General features: G+C 51.4%; 1 protein-coding gene across 1 annotated transcript; it reads right to left on the bottom strand.

Moving 5' to 3' along the window:
- Positions 1-183: 183 nt before the first annotated feature.
- Positions 184-21,903, bottom strand: ALKBH5 (alkB homolog 5, RNA demethylase). Its single transcript, XM_043583302.1, has 4 exons — positions 20,350-21,903; positions 12,037-12,117; positions 2,824-2,979; positions 184-1,924 (listed from the first exon to the last, which is right to left on the bottom strand). Exons 1-4 carry the CDS (start codon positions 21,117-21,119, stop codon positions 1,747-1,749), a joined length of 1,185 nt encoding a protein of 394 aa, XP_043439237.1. The 5' UTR covers positions 21,120-21,903; the 3' UTR covers positions 184-1,746.
- Between the last annotated feature and the right edge of the window lie 1,770 nt (positions 21,904-23,673).

A 23,673-nucleotide genomic window follows, 5' to 3' on the forward strand; every position in this document is an offset into this window, starting at 1 on the left:
GTAGGAGAGAGGGCAGCAGGCAGAGGGCAAAACCACCTGCAGCCCTCAGCCCTACTGTCTCCTGTGGGGCCCTCCCTGGTAGGCAATGAACGCTGGCCTCCCCAGCCCAGGTTCAGAGTTAAGGAGAAAATAAAGGGATTAAGGAAGCACCAAGTCCTCTCTTATGACAGTATCAGACAACTGTTTCAAAATATATTAGATTTGGTTTTTATTGTAGAGCACACATATCAGGGCAAAGTGCTGCACACACAACTACAAATCATTTTTGGGAAAAAAGCTGTAAAAAAAATAAAACTGCAACTGCTTTAGTTATGCAGTCCCGACTTGAATCCACGCTGGCAAAGGAGTTCCGGCCCCTGAGAAGGGCTTCTCGATGGTGGCTGCCCCAGATTTCTGCAGCCTCAGGCCTGGGCCTCTGTAAGACAGGGCACAGGGCCCCTGGGGTGGTGGCAACCTGGGTACTGGGAGGGCCTCTGCTCTCAGCAGGCCTGGGGCTTGGCCCTGGCTGGTAAGGAGACATTCCTAATGAATCTACATCATCAGAACCTTGCAGCCTTTGAGGATCTGAGTAGGTAGAAACTGCCAAAGACTTTATTTTTTCCTTTTATTATTTCTTAAAAGCCCCTTCCCAGCTCCCACGCCCCTGAGGCAGAGGAGGCACCAACCCAGTCTGCAGTCCTGAGCTCTGGCCTTGGATGCATGCTACAGGCAGACGGGGGGGTGGGGGGGGGGTGGGCGCCTTCCTATGGGGATGACACGGAGAGAAGGCCCAAGCTGGCCAATGTAGGAGAATGGAAAGGGTTAGGAAAAAGCCAGGAGACCAAAGGAAAAAATAAAAACTCAAAAACAAAAGAAAACAAAAACCCTACCACACACCACAACAATTTTCCATACCCCAAATGCTAGACTTGGAAGGACACCAGTCCCTCTAGCTAGAAACAATTCCTAAAACTGCCCCGACATGGGAAGTCTAACTGTTCCGTACAATCACACGCATATGCTTGAAAGGAGCAACCCACCAAAGAGGCGTGCCCTCAGCAAGAAAGGTCAGGACCGCTGTAGCCAGCCCCTCGGCGGCCCAGGGACCTGTGGGCAGAGCAGGCCAATGGGCGTGGAGGAAGCCCGGGGTCTCAGCCAATAACTTTGGGGTGGCACACGACTGCTGAAACCTCCACCCAGTCATTCTGAACAACTCTGCCGCAGGAGGAAGAGGGGGTTTGCGTGAGCTTCCAGGGCCTGGAGAGCGGGTGAGAGGTGGGAGGACAGCAGGCCTCCCGCAGAACCAGCAAGGAGCACGAGACCTCCACCCAGCACGCAGACATCAGTGGGAGGAGAAGGGGCAGAAGACTGAATTTCATTTACAACACTGAGAAGATTTACATTTAAAGCAAAACAAGAATTTTCTTAACCAAAACATTTTGTTGTTTTTAAATAAACCCAGCCTGACACAGCCCCACTTGAGGACAGCTGCCCCTCACACCTCAACTGGCCACTCCGGCGTGAGCTTCTGTCCTCTACAGATGCCAACAGCCTTTCCATTTTGGAGGAAAACCAAGAACATGAGAATCAGGTCCCAACCAATTCTGTTCTTCAGCCTTAACAGGCAGCAAACCCAAGGAAAAAAATGTAAGGATCAAAAAACAAAAAATGAAAAATAAAAACAAAAACCAAAAAACTGAAACGAAACAAAAGGAGAGGGCAGCTACGTGAGGATCAACCAGAGTTCCCAGGAGGGCGCGGCAGGCTTCAGTGCCTCCGCATCTTCACCTTTCGGGCGGGGCTGCCTGCTGCCTCCGAGCAGTCCTCCCCAGACTCATAGGACTTGCGCCAGTAGTTCTCAGAGCTGAAGCTACTCCTCCGACGGTGTGTGGGCAGCAGCACCGAGCGCCGGTTCTCTTCCTTGTCCATTTCCAGGATCCGAGGCCTGCGAGGAAAGGGGTGGATGCAAGCGTTACCTCACACCCACCTCTGTGTCTGGGTGGAGCCCTCACCATCTGTGGGACGGCTCACCCAGCTGAGTGGTTCTGTGTGAGGGGCAGTACTGGCAGAAGTACTGGCAGAAGTACTGGCACTGTCTCTGTGCCCAAGAAGTGCAGTGGCCATACCTAGTCTTTGAGACACCTTTCAATCACCCCGTGGGGCCTGACTCTGTCCAGTACCCTACGACACCACCGTGGCTGAGACGCCAGACGCCAGAGAGGTAGCGGCCTTCCCTACCACAGCCTCTTAGACCCTGCACAGTCCTGCCATCACCTCCACTTCTCAGTCCCCGTTTGCATCACCACGTAGCTCCTGCCCACCCCTACTCTGCTCACTGACTCCACTAGGCCCTGAAACCAACAAGCTCCTTCTGCCTCACCGTTTCAGCCCAGTACTTCTGGTCTAGACCGGCCTTTGCACACGGCTTTCTCCTTCTTCTCATCTCAAACACTTCCCCAGAAACCTTCCTGAATCGTTCTGAAATGGGTCCCTGTCCCTGGTCTACTATCTGTCAAGTCCCAAGCTTTCCTTCTAACATTTAAACACAACCACAAAAGCATTTGGGCAGACTGAATAAGGGAAGTCATGGGAAGGCCACGAAGCATTCCCACTTCTCAGAATCTCGGCCCAATCCCTTCTCTCTGTGGGGTACACGTAGTTGGTCACAGGTTAGGTGGGAATACCACCAATGCCACTGACCTAGAGCAGGCAGACGTAAATCTCAGAAAGGTGAACAATGCCAGACTCCTAAGCAGCTGACCCAGGCTTCCCCACCTATCTCACTCTGCAGCCAGGCCAGGGGGCTGCTTTGCTGGCCTTTGTGGAAGGTTTTAGGCTGAGTACCTGTGGGCAGCATCGGGGTCTGCCTTGCGATGGGACCGCTTAGGCTTCAGAGCAAGGTCTCTGTTATTTCCTGATAGACGATCTGAAGCATAGCTGGGTGGTAACACGGAGCTGCTCAGGGACTTTGTTTCCAACCGGGGTGCGTCTAATCTTGTCCTGCAAAGGAAACACGCATGTGGTTATCAGTGGGCCTCTGGGGAGGGTATGGGCCCCATCAAACCAATTCTCTCTCTGGCCAGAGAGGGGGGGTGGCCAGCAGTCTCTACTCTGTGCCTCTGTCTCCTCGTGGTTCAACTAGGTCTGGCTGACTTGCAAAGACCCTCCATCTTAAGTTCGGGCTTAGGAATAGGACAGGAACACTTTTATGTGGAAACCTCTAATGATAGGGATCCGCTGCCCCAGGGGAAAGATCCAGGGCTCTCTCTCAGATGGACAAGGCAGCCCCACTCACCCTACTCAGGCCCAGAGGGTTCTCTAGGGGCATCTACTCCACCTGCCAGAGTACTGAGGACCCTAAAATACTCTAGCAGATGTCTTCATCCTTCCCGGAAATACCAAGACAGGAAGGAAAGTTCCCCTGGTCTGAGCCTATGGAAGGAAAAAGAGACTCTCCTACACTCTCACACAGGAACACTAAGACTGTGGCAGAGCCAAGAGAGCCCAGGCCCAACTTAACATTCACACACTTGGCTCTGGTCCTACCACAGCCACCTGGCAGCTTTTGCTGGTTACAGGATGCTGACCAATCCAAGGCCAGGGGGCTTTTGAAGGCAAAGTCCCCACCTAGCACAGAGTGTGAGTTTCAAGAAACACACTGTCCAATACAAGGAGAACATGCACGTATGGATGGGGAAGACAGTGATGGGGGAGAGAGATGAGGAAGAGAGATATGGGGAAGAAGGAGATGGAGAAGGTGGGCAGGGAGGTAGTCCAGGGCAGTGATCTGAGTCCTTTACGAAGCCACGCTAGGAGGAAGCTAGCCTGGGAAACTTCAAAGAAGCCCTGAGGCTTCTTGGGTGATACAGAGAAGGCTGGCAAGTCAGGCTGGTGGCAGCAAGGGACAGGAGGAAGCCTGGGGTAGGGAGTGATGGGGACACATGTGGTAGAAGGCCCTGAGGCACCATTCCCAGAGGCAGCTGTGCACAACGTAGTCACCTGGTTCTGAGGAACGTGCTGTGGTCAGGGCAGAGCATCCTCACAATAACACTGCAGGCAAGACAGCAGGAGGGAAATCCAAGAGCTGCCCTGGCCTAAGCCACATGGTGTTCTTGGTAACAATTGTACCCAAACCCCACAGGTCCCCCTACCTACTCCCACTGGCTGGCCTGCTGTAAATAGATGAGGAAAACTAGGTCGGAAAGGTGATGAGTCACAGGTCCTGGAAATCATGGGGAAAAGGTTTAAGCCCAGGTGAGACGCCAAGCCTGCCAAGCCTGCCAAGCCCGAACCATAGGGCTTTGACCCTAGGCAGGGGCCTTTCTTTTGAGGCCAGCAGGGGGCGCCTTCTAGCTGGGAACCAATGTTCTAACACCCTTAGGCCCAAAGTGGTAGGCAGGCAGGACTACTTTCCCTGCCCCTTTGCTTTGGCCTCATGGACCGGGAAGCCAGAGTGGTCCATCTGTACTGACAGGCTCACCAGTCTCAGCCTCCACTCTGGGCACTCCAGGCTCAGGGAAGCAGGACCTACCTAGAAACAAAAGGAAGAAGATGCAGCACTAATGGTGCCTCTTAGAATTCAGGCTAGTAGTCACCCCTTTCTGGGCCTACTTCTCCATCTAAGCAAAAGAGGGAGAAATGCGGCTGGCCCTAGGAACTCTTTCAGTTCTTAAGGCTCTAGAAACCAAGTGGCCTCCTTCAAGGCTAAGATATTTGAGAGGAGTACCAGGAAGAGGTGGTGCTAGGCAACACCCAGACATGAGGGTGGGAATTAAAATCACCAGAGTCCCCAAGGACCTCTTCTTTACCAGGTCAGGCCTCCCCCCACCTTCCCCCCCCACCCCCCCACCTCAACCCTCCCTGCTGAGAGGTCCAGGTGGCAGAGATCAGACCAAATGAGACACTGGCCATTAAACTTGGCTTAGAGTATTCTAAGCATGTGAAGCTTTATGGAGTAAAGTCCCCCTCTGGCCCTGTGGAGCTACTTCCAACACTAAGACCCCTCAGGTACCAGGAGCACATGCTCAGGACAGGAAAACCCTGCAGGATGAAAAAGCCCCAACAAAGCTCTGGGGGCAAGGTTTAGCACCCTGCAGTTGTTTCCTCAGGTAAGTGAGGGATGGCAAGGAAACCAAGAGCAGGGCCACCAAAGAGAGCCTGGCCTGCACACCTCTGAGGTTGGAAAACACGAGCACATCCTGCCACGCAGGCACAGCTGGCACATACCGGTCCCTGGAGGGGCCTCCACCCTTCCTGAGCTGCCTTCTTGGGCGGCCTGTCTGCGCAGCCAGGGACAGTGGTGGTGGCCTCTCACCATGGCTGCAGGACCACTGGAGAGGCTAGGGAGACAGGTGGGACCAGATGAGACTAGAAAGGCCAAGGACATGGACCGGCTCTGCTTCTAACTGCCTGAAGGAGGGGAAGAGAGTTGTTCCTTGTACATGATAGTTCCGCTGCCGTCAGGAGGCATCCTCGAAGAAGAGTTAGTAAGAGGTGACCCTACCAAAAACCTTGCCTCCTGGACCCACCTGGGGACATAAAAGTGTCTGGGGCCCTAAAGTGCTCCTGACACATCCCCTGGGGCTGTTACAAGTACATTTCAGAACAGCTGGAGAAGTTCTTGCCCTCCCTCCACTCCCAAAGAGCTACCATCCTGCAGGAAGCCAGGATAGAATAAGATCCCAAATGCAGAGCCCACTGGTAGCTTCATTTCTGAGCACATCCCTCTTAAAAGGCAGCTAACTTCCAAGAAGCACCCTAGGTCCCTCAGGATTCAGCAAACAGATCCATAAACTTGAAGTCAGGAAGCCCAATTCTAGCAGTAAGGGCTAGGCCTGGGCCTCCTCAGGTGGCAAGAGGAATGGAGACTTGCCTTGTAGATCTGAGTCGATATCCAGGGGTTGCAGTTACAGCAAGGCACCCCAGGTAAGTGAGGTCACCCACGTGTCGGGACAGCCCTCAGGACAAAACAGGGATTGGGTCCAGGTACAGATAAAGCCAAAACAAAGGGAGGATGACAGCATTAATGTTAACACATTAACACGTGACCTAAAGGGAAGGAGGGAGTTGACTGTCCCAGGAGCTCCCCTCCTATTCCTTTATCAATCACTGAATGAATACTCCAGAGAAGCCACTGAGGAGGATTATTTCCACTGTGGGGATGGGGAAGCAATGCTAAATCAGAGACCAAATCACTGGCCTAAGTCACACAGCTACCATCCCATTATGGCCTCTGAAGCCCAGGTGGGCTCTCTGTACTACGGCAGAGAGCAGAGAGCTGGCCAGGCTGACCACCATTTCTGGGAGAACAGCAACCAGTCTGCACCTCAGGCCTGGATGCCAACCATCCCACAACTTCTGGCTCCACCCTCACGCCAAGCACCCCTGTGCTTTGTACAAAGTGGGACTTTCCCACGGGAGTGAAGAGGCAGGCAGCAGGCCTGAGTGCCCCCTTGTCTACTAAGTGATCGGGGGCCTCTAGGTCTAAGCTCTAGCACCTCTGAGAATCAGATTCCCACACAACCCCAACCTGTACCATTGTCTCTCTGGCAACAGTACCCACCCCCCATCTTCCACCAACCTCCCGCCAACATCACCCTTCACTCCCCACAAAGCAGCTCTGAGACAGGTGTAGAAGCCTGCTATGGTCAGGAGGGCCTAAAAGGCACATGAGGCATATATCCTGAAGAAAGGGGTTCCATACCCAGGCCTGCAAGATAACCAGGTCCCAAAGACCTCTCCAAATCATTCAGTCTAATGACCAACATGTCACACCACATACTTGCAACCCAGAGCTCCGGGAGCCAGGGCCCCCCAGATGACAGACAGACAAAGGGGCCAGCATCATGGGTGATTAGGAATCCCCTTGTTCAAGCCTAGTAAGCCTTGATATCATCCTCTAGGACACCAGATAGCCAGACAACAAGCTTGCTTTCCCAGCCTGGGCCAGTGAATGACGTATTTCCAGGTTTCCCTCTCCTCACACCTTACTTCGAATAAACAGTCTTCTTTATCCCCTACCCTTGCTTCATCAAAATCAGAGGGGAAGTATGGTGAGAAAGGGGCTAGAAGAAGCAGACACAGCATTCTTGAATTTAACCATCCCTAGCACCACTGCTGCCCCAATTTACAGGTGAGAACACAGAACTCAGATAACCAACCTGTATTCAGTGAGGAAGGGGTAGAGCCAGGCCAGGAGCCTAAGCCAGTTTCATGCCCGGGTGGTCTTAGCGCCCCCTCTCCCCCTCCCCACTGTTCCTTGTGCAGGATATACATACACACATAGACACACACACACTCACTGGACCAGGAAACAAAAGTGGGTTAACCCTTGGACCAGGGGACATGAATCATGGAGATAGAAGCCACAGCTTGGGTCTTGGTGGGGGCGATGTCCCAGGCCTAGTCAGGGAAACCTAGAGCTAGCCACCCCTCCCCATGCCCAGAGGGACAAAACCCAGAACGAACCCTCCATTCTCACCCTCCACTCACACACACAGAATCTCACATTTGGACCACTCTGTTTTCCCGGACAGTCTCCCCCTGACCCCTGGACCCCTTGGCCTGAATGACCAAATAAACCGTTTAGCTCACTCAACCTCCTACAAACAGTCTCTCTCATGCAAACCCCACACTCCACTGCTTACTGGCACACACCAGCCTTGGTTAACATTTGGCAAATAAACCTCTAGATGTTCTTCCCAGCTTCAACCCACTCTAAGCCGAGCTCACTTGACCAAAAGCAAAGAAGTGGGTTATTTACAGTCTTGAGCCACTTTATCTGATTGACTGGAGAACCATGCAGGAATACAAGTCTTGTAGGCAGATTTGGGACAGCTGTGGGTACCTTCTGCAGACCAAGGGACTGGATGCCCTGGCCACCAAATGGAAAGCCCTGAAGGCCCACAAGCCATCTCCTGATGATCAAGAGTTGATCTAAGAACTCCTTCCCACACTACCCCTCAACTACAGAGAGCCTCTATACTTCCTGCCTTCTAGCCATTTTTGCCTGCCCAGCAATTTCTAGCTTAGGAGCCAGATCTACCAATCCTGTCCCAACCCACCCCCGCATCCCACTAAGCTGGATTTAATTTTTTAATTAAAAAAAAAAAATTTTTTTTTTTTTCCGCTGGGTCCCAGCAGACCTACTTTGTGCTTTTAAGACAATGCTTACTTTGCTTGTGGTGTAATGGCATGCAAAATGCCAGCCTATTATATATCAGCAGACCCAAGTACAAGGCCTTACTCAGCCATTTATGGTTGTGACCCCAACAGACTATAACACTAAGCTGCAGCCCATGGATTCCACTCATGTGGAAGCTCTCAGGTGGTCACTCCCAGCCTCCCAGTCCTCCCCGTGAGAAACGATAGTACCACTCACATAAAGACTTGGCACCAATCCCATTCAAAGGTGCTGCATTTTGTTGAACCAAAAAGCACCTGGTGGCCAACCACCCATTTCCCACCATGAGGCCTTTAAAAGGACTGTCCCAGCTCTGACTCACCTGAGCTGGTGACAGAGCCCCCCACCAGGCTCTCCCACAACAGCCTGTGCAATTGTTACCCAAACTGAAGAGAAGGCAGGACTGGCTCCATCCCCCGTGCTTCCGAGAAGCAGGGCCAGGATGCTCCCCTTTTCATCTTGTCACCTACTTGTCCTTTTCCAAGACAAGCCTATACAGCTACTCTGGAGCTGCTCCTCGTTCACCTGAATTGTCCTCCTCTGGTACTTCCTCTGGGCCAGGCCTCAATGCTGGGCCCAGATGACAGGGATCTCCCACCCCCACAGAATACAGATTTTGGAAAATCACAACAGCAAGCATATGGGCTATGACAGTCTACAGCGGCGGGGAGGTGCACTGAGAGAGCTGCAGGTATGTGTATGAGGCTTCTTGCATGTCAAAACAGTTAATACCTGAGCCTCGAAAGATGGCTAGGTTAACCAACTTTTAGCATATGCACATGGGTCATTTGCAGGGTAGGAGGAGGACGATAGATGAACATGTTAGATGGGATCAAACCGCTGCAAGAGCCCAGGATGCAAGTCCATGGGCCATACTAAGAACTGCAAGTACGTTAATATAAGTGAAAACTCCAAGAAATTAGGCTGGGTGGATAGGCAAAGCCCAACAAGGATTTTACCCTGGGCCTCTCATCTGGTCACCTGAGTTGGCTCCCTAAAGTTGGGCACTACTCTAGCTCAGCTGCCCTGGGGGAGCTGGGGGCTACCCTCCCACTCCTCTCCAGCCCCCTCATACCAAAGCTCTGTGCTTCTGCTCTCTAGCCCAGTCTATGGCGGACTCCTGGGCCCATTCAAGTCAAAAGGTCAAAGAGTACCAGTCACCCACAACAGTCATTCTCCAAGGTCAGACCACTGCCAGGGGCCCCACTGGCCAAAGAGCTTCCAGGAGGACCTGTTAACTCCGTAGGCTCCCTAGCTCCCCTGAGACGCATCTGACTCAGCCAACCTGGGATGGCAGCCTGGTAAGTCAAGCATGGAAGCCATCATTCAAAAGGAAAGAAACAGCTGGAAGAATGACCTCCAGCTATGGCTACTTCCATGTGCACCTCTGGTTAAGATTTCCTGGGGATAAGCTACTATGAGGCTTGGAGGAGCACCTGGCAAGTTGCTGCTCTGGTTTTACATCACTCTGGGAGTTCCTCTCCAAGTGCCTGGCCTAGGTGGATCACTTGTCCCAGCCTAAGAAGAAATGAATGCATAGAAGAGGCCAGAAGGGAGCTACACTCTGGGCTCCATCACTTCTGTGTTCTGGGTTTTGGCCTATGCTGGGAACCACAGGAAAAGAAAGCAAAAAGGCAGATAAAAACCCCTTTTCTAATGAATTCCCGGAATATTCTTAGGCTAGAGGGGAGATGCTGCCAGCTCCCAAACAGACCCATGTCTGGAGCTGTCACATGTGCCTGGTGCTCTGCAGGCACCATAGGCTTGTCAGTTTTGACTTGACAAAATGGCAGAGCCATGCCAAAGAGACTTCATCACCACATTATTCTGGAGTTCTGAACCCAAAGGGCCAAGATGCTCAAGTTATAGACTGAAGTTAAAAAGATGGCTCAGTCTGTTAAGCATTCAACTTCAGTTCAGGGGAGATCCACAGTTCAGAGGTTCGAGTCCCGCGTTGGGCTCTGCGTAAAAAGCTCGGGGCCTGGGGCCTGCTTTGGATTCTGTCTCCCTCTCTCTCTGCCCCTCCCCCACTTGCATGCTCTGTCTCTCAAAATAAAAATAAAACAAAACAAAAAGATGGCAAGCCAGAAAGTAAAGACATAGTTCAAAACAAAATAAAACAAAACAAAACAAAATGTGGGGCACCTGGGGGGCACAGTTGGTTAAGCATCCAACTCTATCTCAGCTCAGGTCATGAGTTCATGAGTTCTACCTGTACATCAGGCTCTGTACTGATGGAGTGGAGTCTACTTGGGATTCTGTCTCTCCTTCTCTCTGCCCCTCCCGTGCTTGTGCGTGTGCTCTCTCAAAATAAATAAACTCAAAAAAAAAAAAAAAAAAGGAACACAACTCCTAAAGCCCCAAGCTGGAGTAATTTGAGCATAAAACAAATACCCGTAAATCCATATGGGTATAAGTAAACGAATAAAGAAAAAAAAATATACAAATAAGAGAGAAGAAACAAAATCTTCCTGCAGAAGAATTCCAAATAACTTGTGTAGCGATTCCCCCCCCAAGGGAGGTGGAGCTAACTCCTCACTCCTTATTCATGGGCTGCAGGTGGTGACTTCCCTCCTGAGACAGGGGAAATACTGACTTTAGAGTGCAGAGAACCGGCGAACACAGCCTCAGCCAGATGTGCGAGGTCAACATCAACAGCGATTAAGTCCTATGCCCTCGATAGAACATGAAGAGAACGGGGCTTTACCTCTGTAGATTCCCTCCCCCAAAACCCTAACCCCAATCTAACCATGAGAAAATGGTTAAATTCTAATTGAGAGATATTCTACAAAATACCTGGACAGTCTGTTATCACGAATAAGTTTAAGAAACAGTCATAGCCAAGAAGAGCCTAAGGTGACATGACAACTAAACGTAATGTGGCACCCTGGAACAGAAAAGTTATACTACGAAAAAAACCTAAGGAAATCTGAATAAAGTAGGATTTTATTAAAGTATCAATACTGCTTTTTTGACTGCAATGAACATATCGTACTAATGTAAGATGGTAACGACAGAAACAGTAGTATGAGGAGACTCGCAAAGAGACTCTACTACCTTTACAATTTTCTGTAAATCTAAAGCTATTCTAAAAAATTGTACTTAAAAAAAAGGACAGTAAGCTATAAGACATCGTGTTCCAGCCGGGGGGGGGGGGGGGGGGGGGGGGGGGCGGGGCGGGGTCCAAGCATTGGTTCTGCTTTCCTCACTGATGTCTGTACAACCCTGGACAATCATCTAGCCTCTCAGGACCCCGCTTTAAAGACAGACTTGTCTTGACCCAGCATCTGCTTAGCTCAGTCCATTCACATACCTCACGAGCAGAGAAAAAGAAGCACTGAAGAGGCCAGGTCAGTACATCCCTGACTCCCCGGCCAGAGAGGAGGGACAGTCACAAGCTATGTGAAGGCTGAACACTACAGCCTAATGCCCCACCTTTGTTTTCTCTTCTCACTCCCTGCTCCTCCTAGAAGTGAAAACCCAGGCATTTTTAAATCAGGCTGCTAAGGCGCAGTCTAAAAATAACCAGCAAGAGCACATGTGACAAATCAGAACCAAGGAGATGGGGAAAAAAGAGGCGGAGGGAAGGTCTGGAAGAGGGGTCCCCAAATAAGACTATGCCTATAAACACTGGGAGCATGTGCTTTTGCTCAATCCCCGACTCCCAAGTTAAGCAGCCACAGAGCTTAATTTTCCAATGAAAAAAACCAAAACAGCTTTTTCCTCACGGAATTAAAAAAGTATGAAACCTTATAGCCTTTTCCTCTCCCAGGCTTCATGCTGCCATGCTACTGATAAAGAGGAGCCAAGTTCTAAGGGAAACCAGACCTACATCTCCAGACAGGCCTGCAGGTGCCAGACAACGGGACACTTACTTCCTGAGGATGATGACCGCTCTGCGCTCCTTGATGTCCTGAGGCCGTATGCAGTGAGTGATTTCATCAGCAGCATATCCACTGAAAATAAACACAGAGCATATGAGCTTGGAAAGTGAACAGACAACCAAAGTTCCTACAGGGTGAAGAGACAGAAATATGGTCCAGGTCTTAATAGACACCTCTACCCTATTCTTTTGAGAGGTTCAAGGATCTACATGGAAAGGGAAATAACCTCATAGGCTCTAGCATGATCCACTCAAGAACAAAACCTGGGATGAGGCAAAGGCAGGCTTTGAGGCAGACACCAAAGCAGGAATCTCCCCACACAAGCCAGGAGCCCTTCTTTTAAAGGAACCCCCAAGACGGTACACCTTTAGTCACTTCGGAGGCAGCGAGAGTGACTCAGGCCACACCTTGGTGAAAAGACAAAGTGCATCTCCTCCGCTTCTTCCCTCCCTTCCCCCTACCTTTAGGCATGAAGAGGAAGCCAAGGAAGACACTGACAGCCCTGAGTCACCAAAGAGAACTAAGGCTGCAATGTTCAAAAAGAGAATTTGTGTACTTGAAAACAAGCTTTCAAAAACCTCCATTTGGGGGGATCCAAAATCTTGAAGACAGCTGTGTTTGGGATATTTTAAGAATTCCCATCACACTCAAATATCTATTTATTTTCACCAAGTTACACAATTTTTAAAACTGCTTAGACCAATGAATGTGGGTAGATGACTGTCCTCTTCACAGCTAACATCTTTCCGATTTGAAACCCTGGAAGCAAACTCAGCATCCTGAGCCTCCTCACATGCCCTCACCCAGAGGCACTCCCACCCCAAGTTCGTCTGCCGAGCTGAGGCAGCTCTACACAGCCAGACACATGCTCAGGCACAGGCCTAGTGGGAGGTGAACACCTTCTTAGCCTGCTCTTGCTCAGCATCCCCCTGGGCCCCCCAGACCACAAATTTTCCTCTCCATGGTTGTAACCAGCTCTCTTAAGGGCAGCTATAAAGACACCTGTATAGCTGTCAGAAACACTGCAGACCAGGAAAGAACTCCTCAAAATGGCCAGACTGCCGCAATGTGGGCAAGAACTAGAAGACAAAAAAAAAAAAAAAAAAGAAGAAGAGGGAAAGCCCTCTGATTTGAGGCCATGCTGGGAAGAGACACAGAATCTTTACCTTAAATATTTCCCCTCCAAGCTCCTCCTAGGCCAGAGGTTTTGAGGGTTTTTGTTTTTTTTTTTTTGTGAACACCAGTCCTAGGAGAGACTATGGACAAACATCCACAGTCAAATCAGTTTGAAAAATATTGAAGAGTTTAGTATGTTAAAGAATCTGAGAATTACTATAGCAAAAGAATCTGCTGACTTTGTTTAACTGAGCACTGACCAAGAACCTTCTCTCAAATAACACCTATTAATATCTGCAGGCCTACAGGAATGCCACAGGGAGGAGCTGAAGAGACCCAAGTTAAAACCTGAGTTTTGTCACCTTCTAGGCTTTGTGACCTTAGTGAAGTCACTTGCTGGGCCTAAACCTGTTTCTTCATCTGTAATAAGGACAGCAAGTTTCGGGTGTTCACTTTGTTATGCTTTAATACTTAGGTATTCTTTTATGACTACTAATAACAACAAGATTTATTTTTTTTAATTTTTGAGAGAAAGAGAGTGTGTGCAAGCAAGGAGAGGGGAAGAGGAACAGAAGGAGAGGGAGAATTCCAAGCAGGCTCCAAGTTCAACACAGAACCCGTTGTGGGGTTTGATCTCATGACTGTGGGATCAGGACCTGAGCCGAAATCAAGAATTGATTGCTTAACCAACTGAGCCACCTAGGTGCCCCAACAATAACAAGATTTTAAAGGGGTGGACAGAATTAGAATTCCCTTCCAGGCAGAATTAGAGTTGTAGGACCACGTGGTTGGCACCCCTGGAAGCTGTAGGGCTGCTGTGAGAATTAAGTTGGATAATGCAGTATGCCTGGTACTGCACTCCCATTTACCAAGCACGCGACCCAAGACAGAGGGCCCTGGACCACCCTGGGGCAAGCTAGAGACTTGGGCTCAGCACCTGCCAAGGAAATGTGATCTGGGTTCCTTTTGCAGGGATATGCCAGCAGAAGAGGCCTCATGGGTCCCATTCCAGGGCTAGGAGTTCCAGAGCTTGTCCTAGGCTCCTGTCACTCCACATTGGAAGAATGCAACTGTGGGTTGCAAGACTGTTCTGTATAAACACAGGACATCCCCAGAAAGAACTAAATCCAATTCTCCAAAGGTAATCCAAGGCACATTTTTTTTTTTTAGTTTGTTTATTTACAGAATGAATGAATGAATGAATGAATGAATGAATATGGAGCAGGTTCTGCACTGTCAATGTAGAGCCCAACATGGGGCTTGAACTCCCGGAACTGTGAGATCATGACCTGAGCTGAAATCAAGACTCGGACACTCAATCAATCGACTGAGTCACCCAGCTGCCCTCAAGGCACATTTCTAAGGCCTGAGCCTACAGTACTGGCCACAGGCAACCTACTGTTAACAAGTATCAGTCCATCTGACGTGGCTATAGGCACCTGGGGTCCTCACCTCCCATCTTCAACAAAGAACCATTTCCCTTAATGCAAAAGGAGCAAAGCCAGACGTTTGTCACACCTTAACTGCCCCCAACCTCCCAAAGGGCTCCAGGATGAAGAATAAGCCATGCCAGAATTCTGCCACTGAGTTCAGGCCTCAGAGGAACTAGTATGGAAGGAGGACTATACAGGCCCCCAGAAATGACCATGGCACTGAACGCACCTGAATGGCTCATTAGCACCGGTCTTCTAGAACTTCCTGGCAGCTGTGACATAGCCCACTGACCCATCCTCAGCACCTCAGGCTCCTCTAGGAGCAGGAGGCTCTAAATCCTGGCCAAGAGAAGCTCTTCTGGTTAAACTTCAGCAGAAAGTGTCCAACAAAGACCACAGAAGATTATTCACTGCTAAGGAACCTACAAGAGAAACTGTCTGAAAGTCCCAATCTGCCAGCTTGAAACTTAATATGCTCTGGGTCCAGCCCTACCCTTGGCATGAAGAAAAGTTCCAGTGCCTCCTGCTCTTTTGTTTTCACAGGGAAGGGAGAAGAGGAAATACTTCATGCTGGTCAGCCTCCTGCTCCCTCCTGAGCCCTTTCAAGATCTCCCCACCCCACGTAGCAGTGACCACATGCCACAAGCATCAAGAGTGACAGAACCTGGCTCTGCCACCCAGTAGCACTATGCTTTACAGGAACTCTTGAGAGTCGCCCCCATCCCCCGCCCCAGGAAGCTTTCCTCAAATCTCCCAGACTGAGTTCCCCCCACACCATCCACCTACACCTCTCTACTATGTTTGGCCTCATGGAAATTGTGTTTTCTCTACAAGACAAAGCGCTGCAAAGGTCTTATTTATCTCTGCACTCAGTTGTCCCTAAATAAAATGTATGTTAAGCTCAACTATTCTCAGTTTCTACATCTAAAAAACAGATCTCACAGGAGATCCTTCCTTAGAAGATTAGATGGAGGTTAAATGAGGCGTCTGAAAAACTCTAAGGGGCTGTGCAGGACTGTACACCTCTCTTCTAGGAGACAGTTTTGGAGACTGTTAAGTTTTGGTTGTTAAGGCACATTTCCAAGATGGCCACCAATGCCCATCTACTCTGTGCCCTGCCCAGGACAGAACAGAACCAGAGATGGAGGGACTGGCCAACATCACCAGGACTGCCTAGTGACTGCCTCCCTCTAACTACAGCTACCTGCTCTGGGCAGCCCCCAGAGGTCATACCACTGATAGGCCTGCAGGACTAAGAAACTTAGGTTTTTGGGGACAGCATGCCAGCCACATGGGCACAAGGGTGGGATTATGAGCTCACACTCATTATAACCAGAACCAAACTTCTGAAAAGACATATGACCTAACTTTATGAGAAGTCCTAGGACTTTCTGATACATAAGGAAGGTTGGCCTGCTTCAGATCCCAATTCTCTACACATCAAGGTATAAATAGATAGTACCTGAGCACAGAAAGCATCTCGTCTCCAGAGACACTTTACCTAAACTTCAAGCATTCAATAATGTAGGAAGAAATTCAATCTTTGGTAACAACTCTATGGCATCAACAGCCCCATTTTGCAGAGGAAAACTAAGGCCCAGAGAGGTTAAGAAACTTACCAAACGTCAAACAGCTAAAGTGGGGACACTGGAACTCTAAATCCAACTCTGATTGCAGTATCTATGCCATACTGATTTTTGGTTTTTTGGTTGGGGGGAGGAAGTAGGTAATGAGGAGTAGAGAGAAAAGCCCATCTGCGTTTTCTGATCACAAGGTCCAATCTGCCCTGAGGGCCGCACTGGCCTCAACAAATGACATTCACATACCCACCATCCCCAAAGAAGAAATCTCCAAAGATGAGCCCATGCCCCCAGACAGCTAGCACCATACCACAGCGATGGATGCACACTGACTGCCCAGGCCAGAAAATGGCCAGCTAGCCCTGAAATTTTTATGGCCTATTTACTTTATGCTTGCTCTGAGTTTCATGATTAAGCCCATGGTTCACCTGCTAGCTTCCTTTCCTTTGCTGCCTTCTGCCTTCTTGTTAGGCTTGGCAGAACGAAGGCCAGTCAACCCCCCTGGCCCAGGGGTCCTCCTGGGAATGCACAGCCCTGACTTCCTCCTAAGGTTCCTCCCCCTCCTGTAGAATCAGAAGATCGCACACAAGAGATGTGGCCCAGGACCTATCTGCCCTACTTTCCCAACTATTTTAAGCCAGAAAGCTAAATTCTGCTTTCAAACAGCTGAACAACATCAGCCCTTGGCCCAGAACGGACAGGGGTGCCCACTCCACCCAATATCAGTTATTACCTGGAAGTCACAGGCTTTGCTCACCTCTGCATGTGCCATGGTTGGATGGTAACAGTCATTTCCAGGCAGGTGGCTAAGGCCTAGGTCTCTAGGCATGTGACCACCACAACCACAGACCATGCAACAGTGATTAAAAGTAGCAGCAAGCAAGCAATTAGGCTTGAGGAAATTATTCTAATTAATCCAACTGAAATCTGTTTTAATCTGCCCATTCACCCTACAGAGAACAGGAGAAGGAACACAAGAAAAGGTGATATGAAAAAAAGATAAAAAGAGACTTAAGTCCCCAGAGGATAGCACTAAGAGGTGACCCAACTAGGCCCAACATGGAAAGGTCACAAAACAAGCAAACAAAAAACAACTGGGCTTGGAAAGAAGTTTGAAGCACTTCCAGAAGGGTCTATGAGGCCTTGCTCTAAATGTCCACATTTGGACACTGCTGAGTCAATGTTTGTCACACGCTAACATCTACACCGACAACTATTAAATATAAAACTGTATCCCTGCCATGTTGCCTCGGACGAGTGCAGACTCCACTGCCACCAACAACCAATGTCTGTGAGGAGAATTACTAGAACCCCTCTCTACCTACAGAGAACCACTATTTTCATCAGTCCCTCCCTTCCAATCTGCAGACTTAGGGCTCATCACTCTGGGCTGGGATACATACCAGAAAGTGACAGAAAGCATCCCCTCTTACCAGTTTGGGGAAGAGACCAAGCAGCATTTAAAGAGAATCACTAAGACAGGTGTTCACCCACCTGCATACCAAGTAAACTAGAGTGTTAAGTGAGCAGGTGCTGGAAGATTAAAATTAGCAGGGCATCCAGAACCCTGAAGCAGAGGCTCTCAACTGGGATGATTTTGCCACCCCGCCCTGGGACATCTGTGGTCATCATGAAGGTGATACTGGTATTTAGTGGACAAAGACCAGGAATGCTGCTAAACATTCTACAATGCACAGGAGAGCCCCCACAAAACAAAGACTCGGCCAGTCCAAAATGCCAATAGTACTGCTACTGAGAAGATCTGACCTAGAGCTTTCCCATGGCATGCCTCACCAGAATCTCTACTTCAGGTCCTGGTTGAATCTGAGGACTAAAGACAAATTCCATCAGCCTCAAGTCAGCATCCACCCGCCCCCCATCTTACCGATGGCCACCCTCTGGTACTGCCACCAAAGATGCCAAGCTCTCCCTGCTTCTTTGCTTGGTTAACTTCTAGTCGCCTTAGTGCCTTACTGCCCTCAAGTTCTATCTTTCTGCTTCTGAAAACTTCTAACACTACAAAATGGCTTAAAAGGTTCTCTGCCCTCCCAACTTCAACGTACTTCTGCAGCTACCTTCCTGGGCTTCCATTAAGCTGTGCACTCCATGAAGAGAAGAGCCCTGTGATAGGGTCCACCAAATCTCTAGCCCCTTCCCCCAAGAAGGGAGCAAGGAATCATTACATGGTTGTATATCAAAGCAAACACCCATTTAAGTGTCTACCCTGTGCCAGGCTCTGTATGAAACACCAAATCACCACATAGGCTTTGGAAGCTGGCATTAGCCCCACTTTACAGATGGGAAAACCAGCTCAGAAAACGCCCACAAGATCCCAAAGCAAATGAGAGCTGAGCTGGATTCAAAGCCTGGGGCAGCACTTTTCAGGACATGACTGAACCTCCCACATTAACTCCACAGCCAAGTCAGAATCCAGGAAGGGACTGGGAAAGCTTTAGGACTTTATTATTCCAAGGAAAAGATGAAGAGAATTTTCCTGATGATGCAATCCTGCTGATCACTAACAGACCTGCATTTTAAGAACTTGAAACTTCTGCTCTTCAATACAAGGGTGTGCATGTGCGGGGAGGGTGGGGGGGAAGGTCTCAGTCACAAACCGCCTCTTATGATCTCCCCATTACACACCCAACCACCGCTAGACCTCCTTGAGGATCCATGACTATGCAGAAAAATTAATATCCCCTTAAGAGACTAAATGGCCTTTATGTGAGGTCCTTTTAGCATCAAGAGCCATTCTATGAAGTCAGACACCAAACTGCCCTACACAGCAAGCCACTTGTGAAGGTCTGCTCTGGAAATCCCATCTTAAAAGGCTCTGCTAAGACATCAATCTGGGAGCGCCACTTAGATCTGAGGACAAGCTTGGAAGCTCAAATGACAATGGGGCACCTGACAGATAAATGGCCCTCTAAGTTTCAGATGCCTAAGGAAGACAGAGTAGTGTTTCTGCTACCACTGACTTCCCAAACTTTCCCATCAGGAGACCTGGAGTATCGCAAAGCTCCGCTGCCACCCCCAGATAGAGAAGCAGCCTCAGCTGTTCAACTGAAATGAGATAGATGACCTGCCTCACGTTAAGAGGTCTCCAAAGACCTGCTTCTCCCCATGACCAGGGCCTATAGCACTGACTTCAAAGGTTAAGCTGCTCACAAAAATTTGGTGTGTCCTGATCCTGTACTAGAATTCAGTGGTCAACCAAGCTGCTTTGAGCAGCTGCAGTCTCGATCCCCTAAGAGGTTTTGGGGATTACTGAAGTACCATGCTAGATTACTTGTTTTAAGGCTGGAAGGGCTCTGCTTCAAAAAACATTTTCTGCTTCATATAAACAACAAAGGTGTCCCAGCAGGCAATCATTTTGGGGGGCCAGACTTCGTAATTCTCAGCAGGATCTGGGGCCCAAAACAGGCCAAGAACCTAAGTTCTGTGTCTGACACAGCTATAAGGCCAAATCCCAGGTAGAGAGATCCACTTTTGTTTCATATGGCCCCGGTAGCAGGTAACACATTCTTACAAAAGGCCGACGGGCTCTTCTGCAGCCGACCGGGGCGGAATTTTCAGTCTGCTTGCTGCACTCTATTTATGCCCCAACCACTAATCTGTTCAACTCCAGGGAAGTCACTCCCCATATTGGAAATAGAGAACGTGTACCAGTTCAACACTTTTGAGCACGTTCCTCTGTATTTTCTGTTAAGGAATCCTTAAACATTTCCTCTGTTTAAAAAAAACAAAAACAAAAACAAAAACAGAATGGCAAGGTTGGAAAAACTTTTAAATGGAAATTCAACTCATTTTCTTAAAAACAGATTTGAAAACAGAGGCCCAGAAAGGAAAAGTGACTTGCTAAAATCACACATAGAAAGACACTCCTAAAATCCTAGCCTTCTAGAAATACGCCTTTGCATTAATTCTTGATCAAGTGTGCGATCACTCCAAACCTGCCCTCGGGATACAAAATTCTGATTGGTTCCCTGACCCCTCCCTGCTTTCTTACTAGCGGTTTTAAACGCAGACCCCTTTCCTCCTCACCCTCTTCACCCCAAAAAGCAGAAGAATGGGTCAGACTGTAAAGTGCGGGCCATTTGCTGCTGCCTCCTGGGTGAGGGTGGGCAGCTAAGGCAGCAGGATGCAGGGCCGCCCCCTCCTCCCAGGTGGGTTACCTGAGCACAGTCACGCTTCCCCTGCGCACCGGCAGAGAAAGCACAGGTTCCGACACTCGGATAGGCTTGAACTGGAACTTGCAGCCGAAGCAGAGCGCAGAGTCGCTAAAGAAGGACACGGACACGATGGGGCGCTCGAAGATGTGGATGGGGTCCACGTGAGACACAATGCAGCCGCCGGGCTGATAGTCGTTGATGACGGCGCTGTTGACGAAGCCCTCGGGGATGACGCGGTGCTCCACCAGCTTCTGGATCACCAGCTGGTGCACCCACTCGGGGATCTCGTCCACATCGCCCGGCGGGTAGAGGCGCTCCTGGCCGGGCCCGCGCTTCTGCAGCTGGGCGCCGTACGTGTAGCCCTCGCCGAAGAAGTACTTGTTGCGCAGCGGGGCGCGGTCCACCGTGTGCTCGTTGTACAGGCCCTTCTCGGCGCGGGACACCACCTCGTCGATGCGGGCCTCGATCTTGGCGCACTCGTCCTGGCTGAACAGGCGCATCTGGCGAATGCCGCTCTTCACCTTGCGCGCCTCCTCCTCCTTCTGCAGCTGCTGCTCCTCGTAGTCGCTGCGCTCGGGGTCCGAGTCCTCCTGGTATTTGCGCTTGGCCCCGGACACCGGGTAAGGCTCGGCGGCGGCGGCGGCGGCGGCGGCGGCGGCTACGGCGGCGGCGGCGGCGGCCGCTGCCTCCCGGCTGCCCGCCTTATAGTTGTCCCGGGACGTCATGGACTTGAGCTTCTCACGCAGGTCCGTGTAACCGCTGGCGGCCGCCATGGCCCCCGCGACGCTGCTCTAGGGTCCGCCGGGGCGGGAGGGGCGGCCGGGCATGGCTCTCGGAGGACGCGCCCCGACGCCCCCGGAGGAAAGGGGTTCCTCAGCGCCAGGCCCCCATGCGAGGCCGGAGGGCCCGGCGGGGGGCGTCAAGGGGCCGGGCGCGGGGTCGGGCCTCAGGGGCGGAGGGTCATGCAGCGGTGGCGGCAACGGGGCTTCCTCCTCCTCCACCTCCTCCACGTCCCAAGGAGCAAGGGCGCCGGCAGCGCCTCATGCCGCGGAGGGCCGCTGCGGAGAACCGACCCGACTCCCAGCCAGACCCTCGGACGCCCGGCCCAGCCCGCACTTTAAAGCGCTCCTCACGACGTCACGGGCCGTCCGCCCGACGTCCGCCAGCGCCGCTCCTCAGCGGGCTTCTCAGCGCGCACGCGCAATGCCGCCGGCCACCGCGGCTCTGCGCGCAGCAAGCATGCGCGCGCGTGTAGGCCGGGTCACCAGGGGTGCCGGGCGCAAGCGCAGATGGGGACCGCTCGGCGTCCGCCGCCCCTCCCCCACTCACTGAGGCGCTCCAAGGGAGCACCCTCAAATAGCAACCTGCCTTCTTGTCGTGCCACCTCCGCGACCGAAGGGCTCCCTCCACAGGGGTGCGCTCACGCTGTCAACGCTGTCGCTGTGCTGCGTCACGGCATTGTCTAAATGCTCGAAAACGCCTCAGCCCTAAACGCGCAACCACCGGGGAACCGCCACAACCTAGGCTGCCCGGTCACCGCCCCCTTTGGCGTTTCCTGTTCTTTCATTGGGTCACGGGCCACGCGCTGGGCGGGCCCAGACGGTAGCTTCCGGAAGTTGGTTCGCGTTCATGCCTGTCAATCAGGCGGTCGCCTTGGCTACTGCGTCCGTCACTTAATTAGGTGCGTGGAGGGCGTCGAGGACCCCTGAAGGATGAATAGGTGGCTATGTAAGTGCCTGAATGGGTACGCCAACGGAGAAAAGCCCTCAGACGCTTTAGGAAACTTCTGAAACCAGCGGAAACTTCTCAAACTGCGAGCCCGAGAGCACCAGGCCCCATCTCTAAGCCCGGACGGCGACAGCCCCAGAAACTGCACGCACTGAGGGCGCACCTCCCTGCCCCCCCCCCCCCCAGCCCCGCCGCCCCGGCGCCCCACCGCCCCCGCCGCCGGGAGTGGACGTTCCACGAGTCACGTCCCGGTGATGGCGGGCGCGTGCGCAGCCGCGGGACGCGCGGGGATTCGGCGTAGGTCTTGCTTCGGGCTAGAGATGGGTGTAGGGGCACCTCTTCGGGAACGACCGAAGGAAACTCACGGAGACTAGTAGGCTCACGGTGAAGGCAAAACTATAGAGAATTACTATAGACGATTCAAAAGTTTCGCAGCAGTGCGGTTGGATAGGGTGCACGGCGTGAGCAAAGGGGTGGCAATTCCGCGCAGCGGGGGGGGGGTCTCCAGATAGGAGTTTCTTCTCGAAAACCTCCCGTGACTCCCAAGATCGCGTTCCTCTGTTTTGCTTGGCGTTCAAGGCCTTTGTTCAAGACCTTTCCGGCCTTGCCTCCTCTCCCCTCTCCGCTAACTCTGAGCCCCAGCCTTGCTCTGACGCTGCCTGGGCTTGCAGACATACTCCGTCACACCTCCTGGCCTTTGCCCAAGCTGTTTCTTCCTCCTGAAATGCCTGTTCCCTTCTACCCATCGCCTTCATTTTGATTTTTTGAGGCTCACCTCACATCCCTAGCTGACTTCCCAGATTCTCATTGAAATAAAATGCATCCTTGGTTTCATGATTTGGCTTCCGCATCTGCCTTCGACCTCACCGCCCCAGCCATTTTGCTCCCAGCCAGCGTCCGCACCCTCTCCACCACCGTCCCCACACCCCGATATGTCAAGCAACAGACTGACAGGCATGGGTTTGAATCTTGACCTCCTGACAGGCTGTATGAACCTGGGCAAGTGACTCCTCGTCTCTAAATCCGACTTCTGGTCTGTAAAGTGGAACATTAGTACCCATCTCAAATGGTAGTGGTGAGAATGAAACACAGTCGTGTGGGTGTCAAGGAGACTGCACATCGGTAGTCGGGTCTCAGTTTCCAAGCTGAAGGGCCTACTGGTCCGTGTCGGGAGATGGGGCATGTTGTAGTTACTCAGGCAAGGCCAGGCCATCAGGGCCTGTGAGATAGGGAATCCTGGACACCTGGTGCCATCCCCAGGCTCCCTGCTGGGCCACCTTCCAAGAAATAGCAGGTGCAAGGGAAAATGGGGCAGCCTCTAGTAAGTCCGGTTCTGGCTCTTTTCTGACACAGCCTAGTGGGGCGCTGGTGCTGGTGCTGGTGATAGGAAGGCAACTACAGGTAGCGAGAAAGTGGCCAGTGGGCAAGGCTGTGGTCAGGTGGCCTGGGCTCCTGCTCCAGTCCTGCCTGGGCCATACTGTGTGAACGCCCGCACAGGGCCTCCTTTCCTGCATGATGAGCAATTAGCCTGTGAAGGCTTGGGCTCTTAGAAAGCCCAGCACCCACCCCTAAACTGCCCTCTAACAGGGCATTGGACTC

Source organism: Prionailurus bengalensis, chromosome E1 (genome assembly GCF_016509475.1).
Source record: "Prionailurus bengalensis isolate Pbe53 chromosome E1, Fcat_Pben_1.1_paternal_pri, whole genome shotgun sequence".
NCBI lineage: Eukaryota > Metazoa > Chordata > Mammalia > Carnivora > Felidae > Prionailurus > Prionailurus bengalensis.

Bases quoted from the DNA above. Each gene is read 5' to 3' on its own strand.
- ALKBH5 (XM_043583302.1), bottom strand. From the start codon at position 21,119: ATGGCGGCCGCCAGCGGTTACACGGACCTGCGTGAGAAGCTCAAGTCC. The intron at 12,118-20,349 runs GTAACCCACCTG...GTTTATTTTCAG, and splicing joins GGAAGCGTGACTGTGCTCAG to TGGATATGCTGCTGATGAAA. The intron at 1,925-2,823 runs GTACTCAGCCTA...CTTTCCTCGCAG, and splicing joins GACCCCGATGCTGCCCACAG to GCCTCGGATCCTGGAAATGG.